Source organism: Hippopotamus amphibius, chromosome 9, assembly GCF_030028045.1.
Source record: "Hippopotamus amphibius kiboko isolate mHipAmp2 chromosome 9, mHipAmp2.hap2, whole genome shotgun sequence".
NCBI lineage: Eukaryota > Metazoa > Chordata > Mammalia > Artiodactyla > Hippopotamidae > Hippopotamus > Hippopotamus amphibius.
Window position 1 is genome coordinate 72,288,875 of NC_080194.1, and position 19,073 is coordinate 72,307,947.

General features: G+C 35.5%; 1 protein-coding gene across 4 annotated transcripts in view; it reads left to right on the top strand.

Moving 5' to 3' along the window:
- RSF1 (remodeling and spacing factor 1) overlaps positions 1-19,073 on the top strand; it is a 188,509-nt gene that overhangs the window by 100,788 nt on the left and 68,648 nt on the right. For all 4 annotated transcript variants that reach the window (XM_057748974.1, XM_057748972.1, XM_057748975.1 and 1 more), the window contains exons 3-4: positions 3,322-3,414; positions 4,757-4,962. In XM_057748974.1, coding sequence (XP_057604957.1) covers positions 3,322-3,414; positions 4,757-4,962 — 299 coding nt within the window. The remainder of the gene's footprint in view (positions 1-3,321; positions 3,415-4,756; positions 4,963-19,073) is intronic.

Genomic DNA, 19,073 nt, shown 5'->3' on the forward strand with positions numbered 1-19,073 from the left:
TCAGCTGTTATCCTTATGGGTTTTCCTTTATACGTTATTTGTTGCTTTTCTTTTGCTGCTTTTAATATTTTTTCTTTGTGTTTAATTGTCGTTAGTTTGATTAATATGTGCCTTGGTGTATTTCTCCTTGGGTTTATTCTGTATGGGACTCTCTGTGCTTCTTGGACTTGGTGAATTATTTCCTTTCCCATGTTGGGGAAGTTTTCCACTAGAACCTCTTCAAATATTTTCTCAGACCCTTTCTTGTTTTCTTCTTCTTCTGGGATGCCTATAATTCGAATGTTGGTACGCTTAATGTTATCACTGAGGTCTCTGAGACTGTCTTGTATTCTTTTTATTCTTTTTTCTTTTTCCTGCTCTGTGGCAGTTATTTCCCCCATTCTGTCTTCCAACTCACTTATTCGTTCTTCTGCCTCAGTCATTCTGCTGGTTATAGCATCTAGAGTATTTTTAATTTCGGTTATTTTGTTATCCATTGCTGTTTGTTTTTCTGAGTTCTTATGAACTGTTTCTTGTACTTTTTCTCTTTTGTTATCAGGATTTTGTATCATTTTTACTATCATTACTCTGAATTCTTTTTCAGGCATTTTTCCTATTTCCTCCTCATTTATTTGGTCTTGTGGGGTTTTTTCCTGCTCCTTTGCCTGCATGGTGTTTCTTTGTTTCCTCATGGTTGTCCAAACTTTTGGGGTTGCTTGTCCTGGCGATAGAGGTGTTTATAGAAGACTGTTCAAGCCTCAGACTAATGTCCAAGTGTTGGGTTAAACAAATATTAAGTCGCAACTAGAGAAAGCCCACATGAAGCAACGAAGACCCAACGCAACCTGTGCGCCCTCCTGAAGATGGCGAGGGAGAGCTCTGGGAGATGACCACTGATCACTTGCAGAAAGCAGGATTTAATCTGTGAGCAAGGTTGACACCACAAAGTTGAGCTATAGCACCACCTCTGTGAAGCTGGATCACGCTGGCCTCACCTCCAGACCCCTTAGGGCATCCGTCCATGAGCACATCCTTAATTAACTCTTCATCTGCATCTTTCTCTTTCCTCCTCTTTCACACAATAAATGATAGTCAGTAGCTGTTCAGTTGTATTTGGTATCTGTGACATTGTGAGCCATTAGCTGTGTGTTGATAACTGGGTTGTTGTCCATGCTTTGGAGTGTGTCATTCTCAGCCCCCTGGGTGAAGTTGAGCTTCCCCACATTCAGCTTTAGCCTACATCTTCTTTTAGGGGCGTGGTATACAGTAGAGCACTGAAGAAATGCTTCATTTCAAGTCAGAAGCTTGGCTCTGTGTTGTTGGCTGTCCCTCTGTCTCATTTTTTTAAATTGAGATATTATTCACATACCATGAAATTCACCCTTTAAAAATATGCAATTCAGTGTTTTTAAGTATATTCACAAGAATGTGCACTGTCTTAATTGTAGAATACTGTCTTAATTGTAGAGCATTTTTGTTATTCTGAAAAGAAATCTGCCCATTAGCAACCACTGTCTGTTCCTCCCTCTACTTACCCACTAGCAACTACTAATCAATTTTGTCTATATAGATTTGACTCTTGGCAATATACAAACATTCATAAATATGTGACCTTTTACGTGTGGTTTCTTTCACCTAGCATCATGTTTTTGTAATTCATCCGTGCTTTACAATATATCACTGCTTCATTCCTTTTCATGAATGCATAAAATCCCATTGTATTTATATTCCACATGTTATTCATTCATGAATTATTCATTCATCAGTTGATAGAAATTTGGGTTATTCCCAGCTTTGGGCTATTATAAATAATACTGTGATGAACATTTGTACAGTATGTTTTCATTTTTTGTGTGTACATAGCAAGGAATGGAATTGCTGTCTTATGGTAACTCAATGTTAACATTTTGAGGAATGGCTAAGCTTTTTTTTACAGGAATGTAAAAGTGGCTTCCATTTTACATTCCTGTCATTTGCTGTTGTCCTTCTTTTTGATTGTAGCTACCCTAACACATATGAAGTAGTATTTCATTGTGATTTTGATTTGAATTTTCCTAATGACTAAGGATATAGATTATCTTTTCCTGTGCTTATTGGCCGTTTATGTATATAATTTTTTCGCAAAGTGTCTGTTCATACGTTGACTTTTAGCTTTTGATATAATCACTTGAGGGTCTTCTTTGTGTAATAGTCCAGAAATTTCCTGTACTCTGTATATCTCAGTTTTTTTCTCTACAAAATACAGTGCTATCAGTCAGAGGAAGTATGGTATTCCAGAGAATGGCAAGCTCATTCTTCCTTTTTGCCTTTGAAGATCCTCCATTATATAGTTCCTGGCCATACTGCTTGCTTATATTCTTTTTCTATCCTAACACTGGTAAGAAAGATGACACAGGTACAGGAGAGGAAAAGGGTAACCTTCCCAGGAGGGCCAGCCTGGTCTTATTCCTAGGTTGAGGTGGTATATAAGCTGTCTCACTTGCCTGTTTGTGTTTCTCCTGCCATCCTTTCTAGCCAGTTGCCCATGCTCCCAGGTAATCTTGTGCCTTGTGTTGGTTCTTCTCCCTTGGCGTTCGTTATACTCTTTACTCCTAGGATTGGAAAAAGAAAGTGAAGTTTCTAGGCACTTTATATCATTTTTTATGCCTATTCCACAACCTTTAAGATCAGTATTATTACTGCTCCCCTTTTATTGCTGAAGAAACTGGCTCACAGAGGTCGTAGAACCCGTGGCATCTCTCTTGGTAAGTGGAATGGTTATCCACTCTTCTTTTCTCATCCTGTTAAAGTGTCTGTGGTTTGCTTGCAGTGTTTGTGTGGAAAGGGAAGCCTAGAAATTTAAGTTAATGCCACATTATAGAAGGTCTCAGATGCCAAGCAGTGGAATCTTTACCCATAATTAGGAGGACTTTGAGTTGGAGAGTTACTTAAATGTGCCTACAATTTGGCATGGTTTTTTTTATCTTGCTTCTATTCTAGGCATAGAGATGAATAAACTATTGTCCTTGCCCTCGAGGAACTTCTAGGCTATTTGGGGAGGTGGAATCAGATAATTACTTGCATTTGGGAAAATGTGCCCCAAAAGTGTAAATAAAACTCTTGATAACAGAGGAGGCAGCTGCAGAGATCACTGCTTACTGTAAATTCAGTCATCAGACAGTAGTAAACGTATCTGGTATATTTAAGTAGTAGGCATTTCAGGGTGGGATTGGATTGTATTATATTTGGTATAAACTTTTTCCTTTATATATTAACAAAACAGTTTAAAAAAGTTGTACAACAAAGCTACTAATGTAAATAAAAATTGCTTTTATGTATTAAGACTTTAACTTTCTTTGACAGATATGTCAAGAGTTTAATAGCACCTGGGCATGGGAGATGGAGAAGAAAGGCTATCTTGAAATGAGTGTTGAATGCAAGTTAGCACTCTTAAAGGTAATAAATTTATTATTTGTTACAGTTATTTTAATTAAAAAATTCACTTTTGACTCCTTCTGATTGAATTAGGAGATAACTAGAGAGTAGACTTTTTTAGGGGGTGGGGCCTCACCTGTGGCATGTGGGATCTTAGTTCCCAGACCAGGAATTGCACCTGCACCCACTGCATTGGAAGCACAGAGTCTTAACCACTGGACTGCCAGGGAAGTCCCAAAGTAGACATTTTTATTGTTAGTGGAAAAGCACAACAGATTTTTGTTTTTCTCATTTATTTTTTTGGTAATAAAGCTGTTCTTTAAATTACTGTTTTTGGTTGTTTTTCAATATATAAGTATATCTAGATTTAATGATCTCTGCTTATAGGGACAATAGTAAAATGGACAAACCCCAGATTATTTTATGCATTGTTTGCAGCCTTCACAATCATTGCTAACAAATACAGTAAACTGTGGTTAATTTTTCACTGATTTTCTAAACTAGTAATTTGATCATTAGTGTTCCAAATGACTAGGGGCATGCTACTGTGTACTTAAAGTTTCACATAACCAAACCTACTTAATTAAAATAGGTTTTCTCAATGTATAGATTTATTTTCAAGTTTGAGTTTCCCCTTTTCTCCATGCCAGCTTCAGAGTGTTGGCCCTAATTATTAGCAATGTGGTCAGCATACTGAAGGGGAAAAATACCTTCATAGAAGAGAGTGTACTGGCCTAGACACCACAGGCAAAGGCAAAGAGGCCATGATGGAAATGTCATGTATTGTCTGCCTGGGCAGATAGGTTCAGGGAAGAAATGTGGCTTTATACACTAAACATATACAAAAATTTTAATAGGAAGTTAGTTCCTCCAATTTGGTGATGTCAGTATGTTTATTTTTAAAGAGAATTCTCCAGAGGCAATTATCAGTAAGACTGCCTTCCTTAAAAACTGTATGTCTTAACTTTTCAAAAATAGATAGCCATTTCAAGAATAAAGTTCATCTAAAAGCTTTAAGAGAGGAAGAGTGATCGAAAATTTTATACCATGAACCAATTTGGAAGACTTTATTACAGATAGACTTGGTGTATTAAAATATAATTTCACTTTTGTGTCATTGGTTGTGTTAAACCTATAAATTTCTATAATGCTAAAATTAAATGTTAACTTAGAAATTTATCTTTTAAAATTGGTTATTATAAAATAAGTTTACAAAAGGGGAGAAAGGAAAGTGAAAGATGGATAAGCTACACATATTTTTTCTCCTCCTATCCCCAAATCACTTACATGGTTGAACATATCATTTATTTTGATGGAGAAACATTTAAGGGGTATTTTAAACCATGTTATGACTATTTTCCAGTACCTCTGTGAGTGTCAGTTTGATGACAATCTCAAGTTCAAGAATATTATCAATGAGGAGGATGCCGATACCATGCGTCTCCAGCCGATTGGCCGTGACAAAGATGGCCTCATGTACTGGTACCAGTTGGATCAAGATCACAATGTCAGAATGTACATAGAAGAACAAGATGATCAAGATGGCTCTTCATGGAAGTGCATTGTCAGGTATCTTTTATTGGAATTTTTTACGTTTATTTGCATGTTTCTTACTTTGATCTCTTCTTTACTAGAATATAATCTTTGAGGCTGGGTAATCCTTTTCTTTTTATGAGGTTGGGAATTTCCAGGACTAGCCTAGTGCCCAGCACAATACCCATAATAGGCACTTAATTATTTGTCAAATAAATAAGTGTTTAACAGTGTGGTCCATATCAGGACATATACCTTATACTTTGGGAAGCTGGAATCTGAAAAATAATGGTGCATAGGTAATATGCATAGAGAAACTCATCGTTAGAAAGAAGTATATGAAAAATGTTATACATTTTTATGTTATACACACACACACACGTATATTCTTTGCTGTGCCGCACAGCTTGTGGGCTCTTATTAGTTCCCTGACCAGGGATCTGACTCATGCCCTCAGCAGTGAAAGTTCAGCGTCCTAACCACTAGACCGCCAGCGAATTCCCAGAAAAACATTATTTGATTTTTATTTAGCTATATAGTTTTCTTTTAGGCATTATTTGTTTATTCCTAATTAATTTGGCTAATTCATCTGACACTTTAGTATATTTTCAGTTTTTCCTGTGCATACATTTTTTTACTGAGGTCTGAACAAATGTGATCAGGATTGTGCTTTTTTTGCCCTAGTCTTTTTTGAAAAACCTTGATTTCCTATATTTGTATTGACAAATATATTTGAAGGGAAACATTTACTGTAAAACCTTGAAATAAAACTTTTTTTTAAATTGATAAGTGACTCTGGGACTCTTATTCAGAATTTTAATGTCTCCAGTTTTGTGTTTCTGCAAATTTATTCTATTAATTCCCACAGTTTATATTAATTTTGGAAATATCAGGAGATTTATAACTAGAGTAGGGAGAACTAATGAATATATATCCACTGGCTTATAAAAAACTTTTAACTTTACCTTATTTTGATTTTGCTCAGATTTTAGCAGATTTTTGTTAGTCATCATATATTAATATTTTATAGAGATAATTCATAGAAATTCATAATATTTGTTTGGGTCAGGAATCTCAACTTTCATTCCCTAAGCATAAACATTGAATGAGCTTTTGGGGGATTGTTTTGTAAGCATCCTTTCAACATATTATAATAGGGTTTTCCATGTAGTTAATTTACTAAATGAAGATAAAGTGGTCCTGAAATAAAATGTATTCACCATCTTGCCCTATGAATACATACATTAAATGAGGTTCTGTTCATGATGTTTTACCACCACTTCTGTTTCCTGTATCAAACTTGCATAGTTGTTTAAGACATATTGTCTCCTGCTTTGTAACAGATGAAGAACATATGACAGAGAAAAATTATTATGACTATTATTAATCTGTCATACATGCCTAAAACAACTTCTAGTTTATACTGTTTTAAGTAGATTGTACCCCAGTGCATGATGTGAAAGAAAGAGCACAGATTTTATAGTTAATTACTGTTTGAATCTGGGTTCCTCTGCTTATTGTCTATAGGCAGATTACATAATTTCTCTGATATTCTTTCCTAAAATGAAGGTGATAATACTTCCCCAGTAAAGTTGTTCTGAGGATAGTAAGAGAAATCATACTAGGGTCGTAGCACATGCTTAATAAAAGTTTGTTGCTAAATTTGTTCCTAGTTTAAAAGGTCAGGAGGACCTATTGCCTTTTCTTATACCTTCTAACCCCAAAGATTGAAACTTAGTTTTTCATAAAAGAAATATTTATCAGCAGGAAGAGAAAAGGGCAAATTTGCCAGGCAACTTTTGGGATCATTAATAAAACATTGGGTTTATTGACTCTGATTTCAGGTAATTAAAGCCAAATCCTAAACACCTGATTGTCACACTGATGTTCCTTTATTTTATTAAACTAATAGATTTGTATTGCGTGCCTGCTTGTGTAGTAGGCACTGTGCTGAGCAGTGGGGGATATAGCAGTGAATGGTACAGCTCTGGGATCTCTAGATGAGCTTCATGCACCTGTGGAATCCCTTATATTGTAAGTAGTAGCTCTTAGTTGTATTTAATGTGTGTATTTTCTGGGGAAGTACCATAGTTTAGATAGATTCTCAGTTTGTCCTGTGACATGGCATTTCAGTTAGCCTTAACTTGACATACTAGTGCAATTTTGGACAAATGTAGTGAACTGTTTCATCCATATAGGTTTCTCATTTTTGTGACAGTTGAATGTGAAAGGCATTTAGTTATTATTCTTTCCTTTCCTTAAAATTGAGATCTTGGTTGTTATTAAAATATATTAGATACCCAAAATAATGTAGGCCATCATTTTACCTGGCACTGATGAGATTCTTCCTGGAGTATAGTATTTAGATTTGGATGTCAAACTCTAAGAATATTATGTAGAATGAGTTATTTATGAGAAGAGCCACAGAGAAGAGGATTTAATGAACTGAAAATACTCGATCTAACAGAAATTTAGGGAGATATAACTATGTATATATTTATAGAATTGATTTGTGTAAAAGTATGTCTTTCAACGGCTGAGCCAGCATCAGTGGATACAAATTATGGTATGGGAGAACTGAGCTTATAGAAGTGAGAACATGTGCCTTTTTTATATTGCAGAAAAATAATTGTCTTAAGCCTGATAGATGCTGTCAAAAACATTTTCTAAACTTGCAGGTTTATATTAAATTTATAAGGATACAGTAATCTTTTTAGCAAGAAATACCTTTGGAAATTGAGGTGGTAAGTTGAGAAGTAAAGCAAGTGGAATTTTGACTTTTTCATTTAATAGATTGCACTTGGGTATTTTTCTTTACTAGTGAACATTATTTTTTGCTAGCAAAATGGAAAGCCCGCTTCTGTTCTTTAAAACTATTTATTTAAAGTGAAACTTATTTTCTTGGAAATTTTGGTGTTGGAAACATGTTTCTGCCTAATCACTAAAAGAAGATTATATAACAAAAATTATCTAGTCTTTATAATTCTTTTTTTTTTTAAGCAGTAAGTCTTTGTTGTTGTTGTTGTTGTGCTGGGACTTTGTTGTGGCACATGGGTTCTTCTTCATTGTGCCATTCAGACTTCTCTAGTTGTGATGCGTGGGCACCAGAGCGTGCAGGCTCAGTAGTTGCGGCATGCAGGCTCTGTAGTTGTGGCACTTGTGGGCTCAATAGTGGCAGCATGTGGGCTTAGTTGTCCCTCAGCATGTGGGATCTTAACATCCCAACCAGGGAGCGAACCCGTGTCCCCTGCATTGGCAGGAGGATTCTTAACCACCGGCCTAACAGGGAAATCCCAAGTCAGTCTTCTTAATGATTGATAAATGTATAATTGTAACTGAACTCTGCAATGTAAAAATAAAATGGAATATTTTTTCAAAAAATAGGAATCCATCAAAAAAGAGAGGATTTTACATATTTGATCTTCTAAAAGTTAAATACCTAGAAGCCTGCGGTGTCTGCTTTCAGACCACAATGAAGTTAAACTAGAAATTGATAACAGAAAGATAACCATAAAATCCCTGGATAATTGGAGATTAAACAGTACATTTCTAAATAACACATGGGTCAAAAAAAAAATCTCGAAATTTTAAAATATATTTTTTAATTTTTATTTATTTGTTTATTTATTGGCTGCATTGTATCTTTGTTGCTGTGTGTGAACTTTCTCTAGTTGCGGTGAGCAGGGGCTACTCTTCATTGCCATGCACGGGCTTCCCATTGCAGTGGCTTCTCTTCTTGTGGAGCATGGGCTCTAGGTGCACAGGCTTCAGTAGTTGTGGCACGCAGGCTCAGTAGTTGTGGCTCACGAGCTCAGTAGTTGTGGCCCACTGGCTTACTAGCTCCACAGCATGTGGCATCTTCTCAGACCAGGGATCGAACCTGTGTTCCCTGCATTGGCAGGCGGATTCTTAACCACTGCACCACCAGGGATGTCCCTAAAATATTTTGAATTAAATGAAAACGAACATGCAACTTATCAAAATTCATAGTTGAAAATTTGCAGTGAAAATAGTGGTTAGAGGAAAATTTATAGTATTGGATACTCACACATGTAAAGCAAAGCCTGGTTCTTTGAAAAGATCAATAGAATTGATAAGTCTCTAGCTAGGCTAACTAAGAAAACAGAGAGGGGACACAATTACTAATATCAAAATTGAAAGAGGACATCACTGTAGATCCCATGGATATTAAAAGGATATAAAGAAATGCTGTGAATAACTCGATTCCCACAAATTTGATAACCTAGATGAAATGGACCAATTCCTTGAAAGACACAATCTGCTAAATCTCACAATAGAAGAAATAGATAATATGAACAAGTCTCTATTAAAGAAATTGTATCAGTGGTCAGCCTTCTAACACAGGGAGCACCAGGCTCAGATGGCTTCAGGAGGGAATTCTACCAAACTTTTAAGGAAGAAATTATACCAGTTCTCTTCAGTCTTTTTCAGATAGAAGGAGAGAGAGTAACTCCTAATTCATTATATGAGGCCAGCATTACCTTAATTCCAAAACCAGACGAAGATATTACAAGAAAAGAAAATAATAGACCTATGTCTTTCATCAATATAAATAGAAAAATTTTCAAAAAATATTAGCAAATTAAATCCAACAGTGCATAAAAAGAATAATACAGGGATTTATCCTAGGTGTACAAGGCTGGTTTAATATTTGAAAACCAATTTTCACACATCAGCATGCTAAAGAAAATATCACATGATCATGCCAGTACATACAGAAAAATCATTTGATAAAATTCAACATCCTTCCATGATTAAAACTCTCAGTAAAGTAGGAAGAGACAGACAGAAACTTCCTTGATAAAGTAATATCAGGAATTCCCTGGTGGTCCAGTGGTCAGGACTGTTGCACTTCCACTGCTGGGTGCGCAAGTTCAATCCCTGCTTGGGAGCTAAGATACCGCAAGCCATGTGATGTGGCCAAAAAAAAACAAACAAATAAAAAACAAACAAAAACAACTGATTTGCTATGGAGGCAGAGAATAAATCCTATACAAAGTTGAAGGGTTTTGAATACTAGGCTTTCCACAAAAGTCAAGGAGCATTTAATAGAGTTATTAGCTGAATATTTAATTAAAAATTATTTTTGAAAAAATCTACAAAAAACCTACACATAACATGTATTTAGTGGTGAGAAACCTGAAGTTTTTCCCACTAAGCTCAGCAAGAAGGCAAGGGTATCTGCTTTCTCCATTCCTTTTAAACATCATACTGGAAGTTTTAACTAATGTAATAAGATAGGAAAAGGAAATAAGAGATATACAGATTGGGAAAGGAGAAATAGAACTGTCGTTTTTTTGTCAATGATGTCATTTTCTATGTAGAAAACCTGAAAGAATCAACCAAAAAATGTCCTGGAACTAATTTGTGATTATAGCAGTGATGCAGGATAAAAGATTAATACACAAATGTCTATCACTTTTTTATATACCATCAGTGAATGTGTGGAATCTGAAATTAAAAACACAGTACCATTTACTTTAGCTCCACTAAAGCTGAAATACCTAGGTGTAAATCTAAGGAAATATGAACAAATCCATATGAGGAAAACAACACTCTAATGAAAGAACTCCAAGAAGAATCAATAAATGGAGAAATATTCCATGTTCATGGACAAGAACACTTAATATTTTCAAGATGTCAGTTCTTCCCAACTTAATTTCTAGATTCACAGCAATCCTAATCAAAATCCAACAAGTTATTTTGTGGATATCAACAAACTGACTCTAAAATTTATAGGCAAAAGACCTAGAATACACTGTATTGTAGAAGAACAATGCTGAAGTACTGACAGTACCTGAATCCATGACTTATTATTGGTTGAAACAAAAGGTTCATTCAGTTTTTTCTGTAAGATGGCTCTAGTATCACTTAGTTGTCTTTAACTTCATTCAAAACAATTTTGTTAGATTGTATGTGACAGCTATCATACCAGCATGCATTTTAAAAAAGACCAGAATTGGTATATTTTTGTGTAGCCATTTTAGTATCGAAGATGGAAGGAAAACAATATTTTTAGCATATTATGCTTTATTATTTTAAGAAAGGTAAAAACACAACTGAAGCGAACAAAAATATTTGTGCAGTATATGGAGAAGGTGCTGTGACTGATTGAATGTGTCAGAAGTGGTTTGCAAAGTTTCGTACTGGAGTTTTCTCACTGGACGATGCTCCACAGTCAAGTTGATCAGTTGAAGTTGATAGCAATCAAATCAAAACAATAGTTGAGAACAATCAGCATTATACCATGCAGGAGAAATATCCAAATAAAGCGTTGAAAATAATTTGCAGCAGCTTGGTTATGTGAATCACTCTGATAGTTTTGGTTCCACGTATGTTAAGTGGAAAAAACCTTGACTATATTTCTGCATGCCATTCTCTGCTGAAACGTAATGAAAACATTCCTTTTTTAAAACAAATTGTGATGGGTGATGAAAAGTTAGTTCTGTACAACAGCATGGAACGGAAGAGATCGTGGGGCAAGCGAAATGAACCACCACCAACCAAACAAAAGGCTGGTCTTCATCCAAACAAAGTTGATATTGTGTATATAGTGGGATTGGAAGGGAGTCCTCTATAATGAGCTCCTTCCAGAAAACCAAACAACGAATTCCAACAAGTACTGCTCCCAGTTAGACCAACTGAAAGCACCACTGAACGAAAAGCATCCAGAATTAGTCAACAGAAAGCGCATACTCTTCCGTCAGGATAATGCAAGACCACATGTTCCTTCTTTTTTTTTTTTTTAAGAAATTTTATTGAGATAGTTAACAGACAATAAACAGCATATATTGAGAGTGTACAATTTGGTGTCCCAATCTCCCAATTCATTCCCCCCCAACCTTCCCTGCTTTCCCCACTTGGTGTACATGTGTTTGTTCTCTACACCTGTGTCTCTATTTCTGCCTTGCATTTCCTTTTTCATAGTTGTTAGCATTTGCCTTATGTATTGAGGTGTTCCTATATTGGGTTCATATATATTTATAATTATCTCCTCCTCTTGGATTGATCCCTTGATCTTTATGTAATATCCTTTCTTGTCTCCTGTAACATTTTTTATTTGAAAGTCTATTTTATCTGATATGAGCATTGCTACTCCAGCTTTCTTTTGATTTTCATTTGCATGGAATATCTTTTTCCATCCCCTCACTGTTCTCCAGTTTGTGAGTCACCCACCCAGCATTTATGGGATTTGATTTTAACACGATTGCGCCACTCCTACCATCTCATTGCGGCTACTCCTTTGTCTCTGGATGTGGGGTGTCTTTTTTGGTGAGTTCCAGTGTCTTTCTGTCGATGATTGTTCAGCAGTTAGTTGTAATTCCGGTGCTCTTGCAAGAGGGAGTGAGCATCCTCCTACTCTGCCATCTTAATCCACATGTTCCTTTGATAACCAGGCAAAAAGTATTACAGCTTGGCTGGAAAGTTCTGATTCATCTGCTATATTCACCAGGCATTGCACCTTCGGATTTCCATTTATTTCGGTCTCTACAAAATTCTCTTAATGGAAAAGTTTCACTTCCCTGGAAGACTGTAAAAGGGAGCTGAACAGTTCTTTGCTGAAAAAGAGAAAAAGTTTTGGGAAGATGGAATTATGAAGTTGCCTGCAAAATGGCAGAAAGTAGTGGAACAAAAGGGTGAATATGTTGTTCAGTAAAGTTCTTGGTGAACATGAAAAATGTGCCTTTTATTTTTACTTAACAAACTGAAGGCACTTTTTGGCCCATACAGTATAAAGCTATTGTAATGAAAACAGTGTGGTATTGGCAAGAGAATTGACAAGTAGACTAGTGGGACAGAATAGGGAACAATGAAGTAGATACACATAAATATGGTCAACTTATGTTTGACACAGGAGCGAAGGCAATACAGTGAAGAAAAGGTCGTCTTTACAAATGGTGCTGGAACAACTCTTCATCCACATGCAAAATATTCAATCTAGGCACAGACCTTTACAACCTTTACAAAAATTGACTGAAAATGCAATCACAGACCTACATACAAAACTATAAAACTCCAAGAAGATAACATAGAAGAAAATTTAGATGACCTCATGTTTAATGAAAACTTTTTTGATCCAGTACCAAAGGTTCAATCCGTGAAAGAAAGAATTGATATGCTGGACTTCGTTAACATTAAAAATTTCTCCTCTGTGAAAGACAGTGTCAACATAATGTAAATATAAGCCACAGAATGGGAGAAAATAATTTACAAAAGGCATATCTGATAGAGGACTGTTACTCAAAATATATTAAAGTCCAACAATAAAAAACAAACAATCTGACTTAAAGTGGGCCAAAGACCTTATCAGACAGATGGCAAATCAGCACAGGAAAAGATGGGCCATGTCCTATGTCATCAGGGAAATGTAAATTAAGACAATGAGGTATTACTAGACACCTATTACAGTGGCCAAAATCAAGAACACTGATGACACCAAATGCTGGTGAGAATGTGGAGCAGTAGGAACTTTGATTCATTGCTGGTGGGAATGCAAGATGGCACAGCCACTTTAGAAGATGGTTTGGTGGCTTCTTACAAAATTAAACATTACCATATGATCCAGCCATCATCCTCCTTGGTATTTGCCCAGAGAAGTTGAAGACTTATGTCTATACAAAAACCTGCACGCAAATGTTTATAGCAGTTTTATTCGTACTTGCCAAAACTTGAGAGCAACCAAGGTGTCCTTCAGTAGGTAAATGGATAAACTGCAGTGTATCCAGACAATGGAATATTGTCTGAAACAAAACAAATGAGCTGTAAAGCCATGAAAAGACACAGGGGAAATTTAAATCATATTAATGAAATAAAGAAGGCAATCTGAAATTAACTGTATGATTTCAACTATATGACATTCTGGAAGATGTAAAACTGTGGAGAAAGTAAAAAGAACGGTGGTTGTCAGGGTTTAGAGAGGAACGAGGGATGAATCTGTGAAGCACAGAGAATTTTTAGAGCAGTGAAACTACTCCGTATGATACTATTGTATGGATGGGTGAATGTCCGTATATATTTGTCCAAACCCAAAGAATGTACCACACTAAGAACAAACCATAATGTGAACTATAGACTCTAAGTGTTAATTATGTGTCTCGGTAGGTTCATCAGTTGTAACAAACCTATTGTTAATAATGTGGGAAGCTATGCAGTGGCATGGAATATATGTGAAATCTCTGTACATTCTCAATTTTACTGAGACCCTAAAACTGCTCGTAAAAAATTAAGTTTTTAAGTTTCTTTAAATGCTTTAATATCATCATAGTTTTAAAACTTCTGTTAAATAGCAATTTCTATTTCTGTTTGTTGTAAAATTTATAATATAAATATATATGAGATGGATAGTAAGAAGTAGTTAACTGACATATAATTGTATTTTAAGTTTAAACAACAGGATTTAGTAAGTTACTTACAAAATAGTGAAAATTGTTGTTTCATTGAACCATATCAAATTGCCAGCATTTGAACATTTTAACCTATAAAACTGGCAGTTATATATGGCTTAATCAAGTATTATGTTTCAAAAACAAAAATGTTTAAGCTCTAGCCAGTGTCCCACTTATTTCAATTAATATTCAAAACATAATTTCTGTGTAAGAATAGTATTTGTTATAGTTATTTCATCACTACTTTAATCCTCAATGAAAGAAGATAAAGTACAGAAAAATATTTTTTATATCTGATGAAATAACATGTTTAAGTGATATTAATTTATGGTATGGGATATGTCACGCAGTTTTCTTTAGGAATGTAGAAGATGAGCAAAAAATATGAATGCGGTGAAGTGGTAGTTATTGGTTATTAATGATCAGAGAAGTTTAGCAAATCTTAGACCAGACTTCTTCCTTAGGCGATTCTTCAAAATCCAGTGGGATTCCTGAAAATGCTTTTATACCAGATCTGCTAAGAAAGATAAAGTTTTACGCACACTGCTGAACAGTTTCTTTGTAAAGAATATATACATATGGCCTATATTCATGTTTGACATCATTATCCATTAGAGAGTTCCCAATTTAAACCATAATGAGATACTTCTTTACCTCCACTAGAATGACTAAAATGAAAATGACTTACAAATGTTAGCAAGAATGTGGACCAACTGGAACTCTTAAACACCTTGCTGGTGGGAATGGTATACCCACTTACACTTTGGCTGTTTCTTTGAATGTTAAACAAACTGTTAACCCCATAACCCAGTGATTTCACTGCTAGGTATTTATCTTAGAGAAATGAAAACAAGTGTTCATAAAAAATCTTGAATAATAATGCTCATAGCATCTTTGTTCATAATAGTCCTCATATATGGATTGTTATTAAGCAATAAAAAGAAATGACCTATAATGCATGCAACTCTGTGTATTTGTCTCCAAGGCATTATCATGTGTGAGAAGCCAAAAAGTACATACTGTTTTATTCCATTTAAGTTCTCGAATTAACTAAACTGATCTGTGGTTACAGTGTTCAAAACTGTGATTTCTTTTTGCTTTTAGCGGAGGAGAGGGATTCAGTAGGACAAGGCGGGGGGGAGTTTTTTGGAGTGATAGTAATATTTCTTATCTTGATAAGAGGTGTGAACTATGCAGGTGTATGCATTTGTCAAAACTGATTAACTGAACACCTAAGATCTGTTCATTTCAACAGATGTAAATTATACCTCAATAAAAATATTTTAAGTATTGATAGTGGTTTCACAATCATTTTTAAAGAGCTGATTTCTAAATAGTGTACAGAGTTTTCATGTACCCATAATTAGAAAATCTGTCAATATATTTCTGCTGCTATTATAGCACAGTCATTGAAAAGATGATCTGTGAAGTCAGACTAATTCAGTTCTGCCTTTAATAAGTACTGTGACCATAAGCAAATTACTGTACCTTTCTGCATGTTCTCACTTTCCTATTCTATAAAAATGGGGGTAATAATAGTCCCTGTTTAATCAGATTATATTGGAATTATATGAACTAATTCATGTAATGCTTTTGGAGTAGTGCCTAGAGCATAATACTCACTAATGTTAACTTCTGTTATTAATATACTGCTGTTGATATTACTCATTAGTACCTTCCTTCAGTTTCTTGGCCCTCTTAAGAAATACTGTCATAATTATATTCCTTTTTGTCTGCTCAGTAATTTGGACTTATATGATAAAGATGGAATATTATTGGTGAACCCTGGAATCATATATCGCAGATATTTGCTAAAGACTTGCTATATAACTATCCTGTGCTCTAGAGGTACAAAGACTTGATGTCATTCCTAAGCTCTCCATATTGTGGGAGAAAGATAAAGGGAAATAGTAAATGGTAATATAGTGTCATAAATGTCATCTGTGATGGAGATCACTCCTGTGTGATCCTGGAGATCACTCCCGGAACGAGATACCTAACCCATACTTGGCAGAAGATGATGCCTTTGCTTGGCTTTATTTTTGTTTTGTCTTTTTTTTTCTTTCTTCTAATTGAATTGGGCTATCCGCTCAATTGCTTCTGAATGGTTTATCATACCACTAATTCGAACTCTGAACAGCTTACATTATAATAATTAGGATGGTATGTTCCATGTCACTCAAGTCTAAATTAACTTTAGGTACAGATAGTTTAGAATCCGTTAAGTCAAAATCAGTCAGTCTGCCCAAAACTTGAGCTTCCATCCTTTCGACTTCAGTGTATTTCTCCCATCACAGTTAAGAGCATCCGTGTTTGCTTGGATCCAAAACTTGGGAGGCACATCATTAACTTTCCTTTTTCTCTCACTTCACATCCATTCTATCAGCAAATCTAATCAGCTCTCTATGCAAAATGTATCCAGCCTTTAAACGTTTCTCATTCCTTTCATAACTACATTCTTGTCCAAGCCACCATCAATTTTTAAAAATACAATTCAGTGATTTTTAGTATATTCACAAAGTTGTGTAGCTTTCACCACTATCTAACTCCGGGGCGTTTTCCTCACCCCACAAAGAAACCCCATACCCTGTACGTTAGCAGTTACCGTTCTCCTTTTCCCCAGCCCATGGCAGCTACCAGTCTACTTTCTATTTCCCTAAGTTGCCTATTCCAGACACTTTATATACATAGTAATCATACAATATGTGGCCTTTGTGTCTGGCTTCTTCCAGAAAGCATAATATTTTCAAGGTTCATCTTTGTAGTAAGAATCAGTACAACATTCCTTTTTAGGCCTAAATAATATTCCTCTATGGATATACCACATTGTTTATCCATTCTATGATTATGTTTGAAATACTAATTGGAGTAAGTCCAAAATACATTTTGGACTAAAGAGAACAGAATTGTAAACACCTGAAATCACAAACGAACATGATATTTTGGAAGAATATATCTGATTTAACATGGCTGAGTAAAGAAATGTTTTTAAAAAAAGAAAGCAATGGAGAGAGGGAGGGCAAAACAACTGAATTGTTGTTAGAATCCACAATCTACTTTGAAAGGTCCTATAGAGGACCAGATCACTTCACAGGTGAATTTTACCAAACCCTGTTTTTGTTTTTTGGGGGGTTTTTTTGTTTGTTTTAATTAATTTTTTTTATTGGAATATAGATGATTTATAGTGTTGTGTTAGTTTCTGCTGTACAGCAAAGTGAGTTAGTTATGAGTTCTACCAACCCTTTAGAGAAGTGTTAACACCTATCCTTCTGAAACTATTCCAGAAAATTGCAGAGGAAGGAACACTTCCAGACTCATTCTATGAGGCCATCAGCACCCTGATACGAAAACCAAACAAAGATATCACAAAAAAGGAAAATTACAGGCCAATATCACTGATGAACGTAGATGCAAAAATCCTCAACAAAATCCTAGCAAATCGAATCCAACAGTACGTTAAAAGGGTACTTCCCTGGTCCAGTGCTTAAGACTCCGCACTTCACTGCAGGGGCTGTGGGTTCACTCCCTGGTCAGGGAACTAATAAGATTTCACATGCCACATGGTGCAGTCAAAAAACAAAACAAAACAAAAAAACGCCCACAACATTGAAAGAGTCACACACCGTGATCAAGTGGGATTGATCCCAGGGATGCGAGGATTTTTAAACATCTGCAAATCAGTGTGATACACTGCATTAACAAATTGAAGATTAAAAACCGTATGGTCCAGTCAATAGATGCATAAAGCTTTTGATAAAATCCAATGTCCATTTATGATAAAAACTCTAGAAAAGAGGGCATAGAGGGAACATACCCCAACATAATAAAGGCCACATACAACAAACCTACAGCTAATGTCATACTTAATGGTGAAAAGCTGAAAGCATTTCCTCTAAAATCAGGAATAAGATAAGGGCATCCCCTCTCACCACTTTTATTCAATATAGTTTTGGAAGTCCTAGCTACAGCAATCAGAGAAGAAAAAAGAATAAAAGGAATCTGAATTGGAAAAGAAGTTAAAATTCTCACTGCAGATAATATGATACTATACATTGAAGATCCTAAAGATACTACCAGAAAACTACTAGAGTTCAGCAATGAATTTGGAAAAGTTGCAGAATACAAAATTAATATACATAAATCTGTTGTGGTGTACACACACACATATATGGGATATGTGGAATGGAATACTACTCAGCCATAAAAAAGAAAGTAATTTTGCCATTTGCAGCAACATGGATGGACTTGGAGGGCATTATGCTAAGTGAAATAAGTCAGATAGCGAGACAAATACTTTATGATACCACTTATATGTGGAATCTAAAAAATGCAATAAACTGGTGAATAAAACAAAAACTAGCAACTTCCCTGGTGGTGTAGTGGTTAAGAATCTGCCTGCCAACGCAGGGGACATGGGTTCGGGCCCTGGCCCCGGAAGATCCCACATACCACAGAGCAACTAAGTCTGTGCGCCACAACTACTGAAGCCCGAGCACCTAGAGCCATGCTCAGCAACAAGAGAAGCCACCGCAACAAAGAGGAGCCCCCACTTGCCACAGCTAGAGAAAGCATGTATGCAGCAATGAAGACCCAACTCAGCTGTAAATTAATTAATTAATTAATTAATTAATAGATGTTTGAATTATACAACCATTCTTACTTTCAAAAAACAAACCAAAAATAACGCAGACTCACAGAGAACAAACTAGTGGTTACCAGTGGGAGGGGGGAGGGGCATTT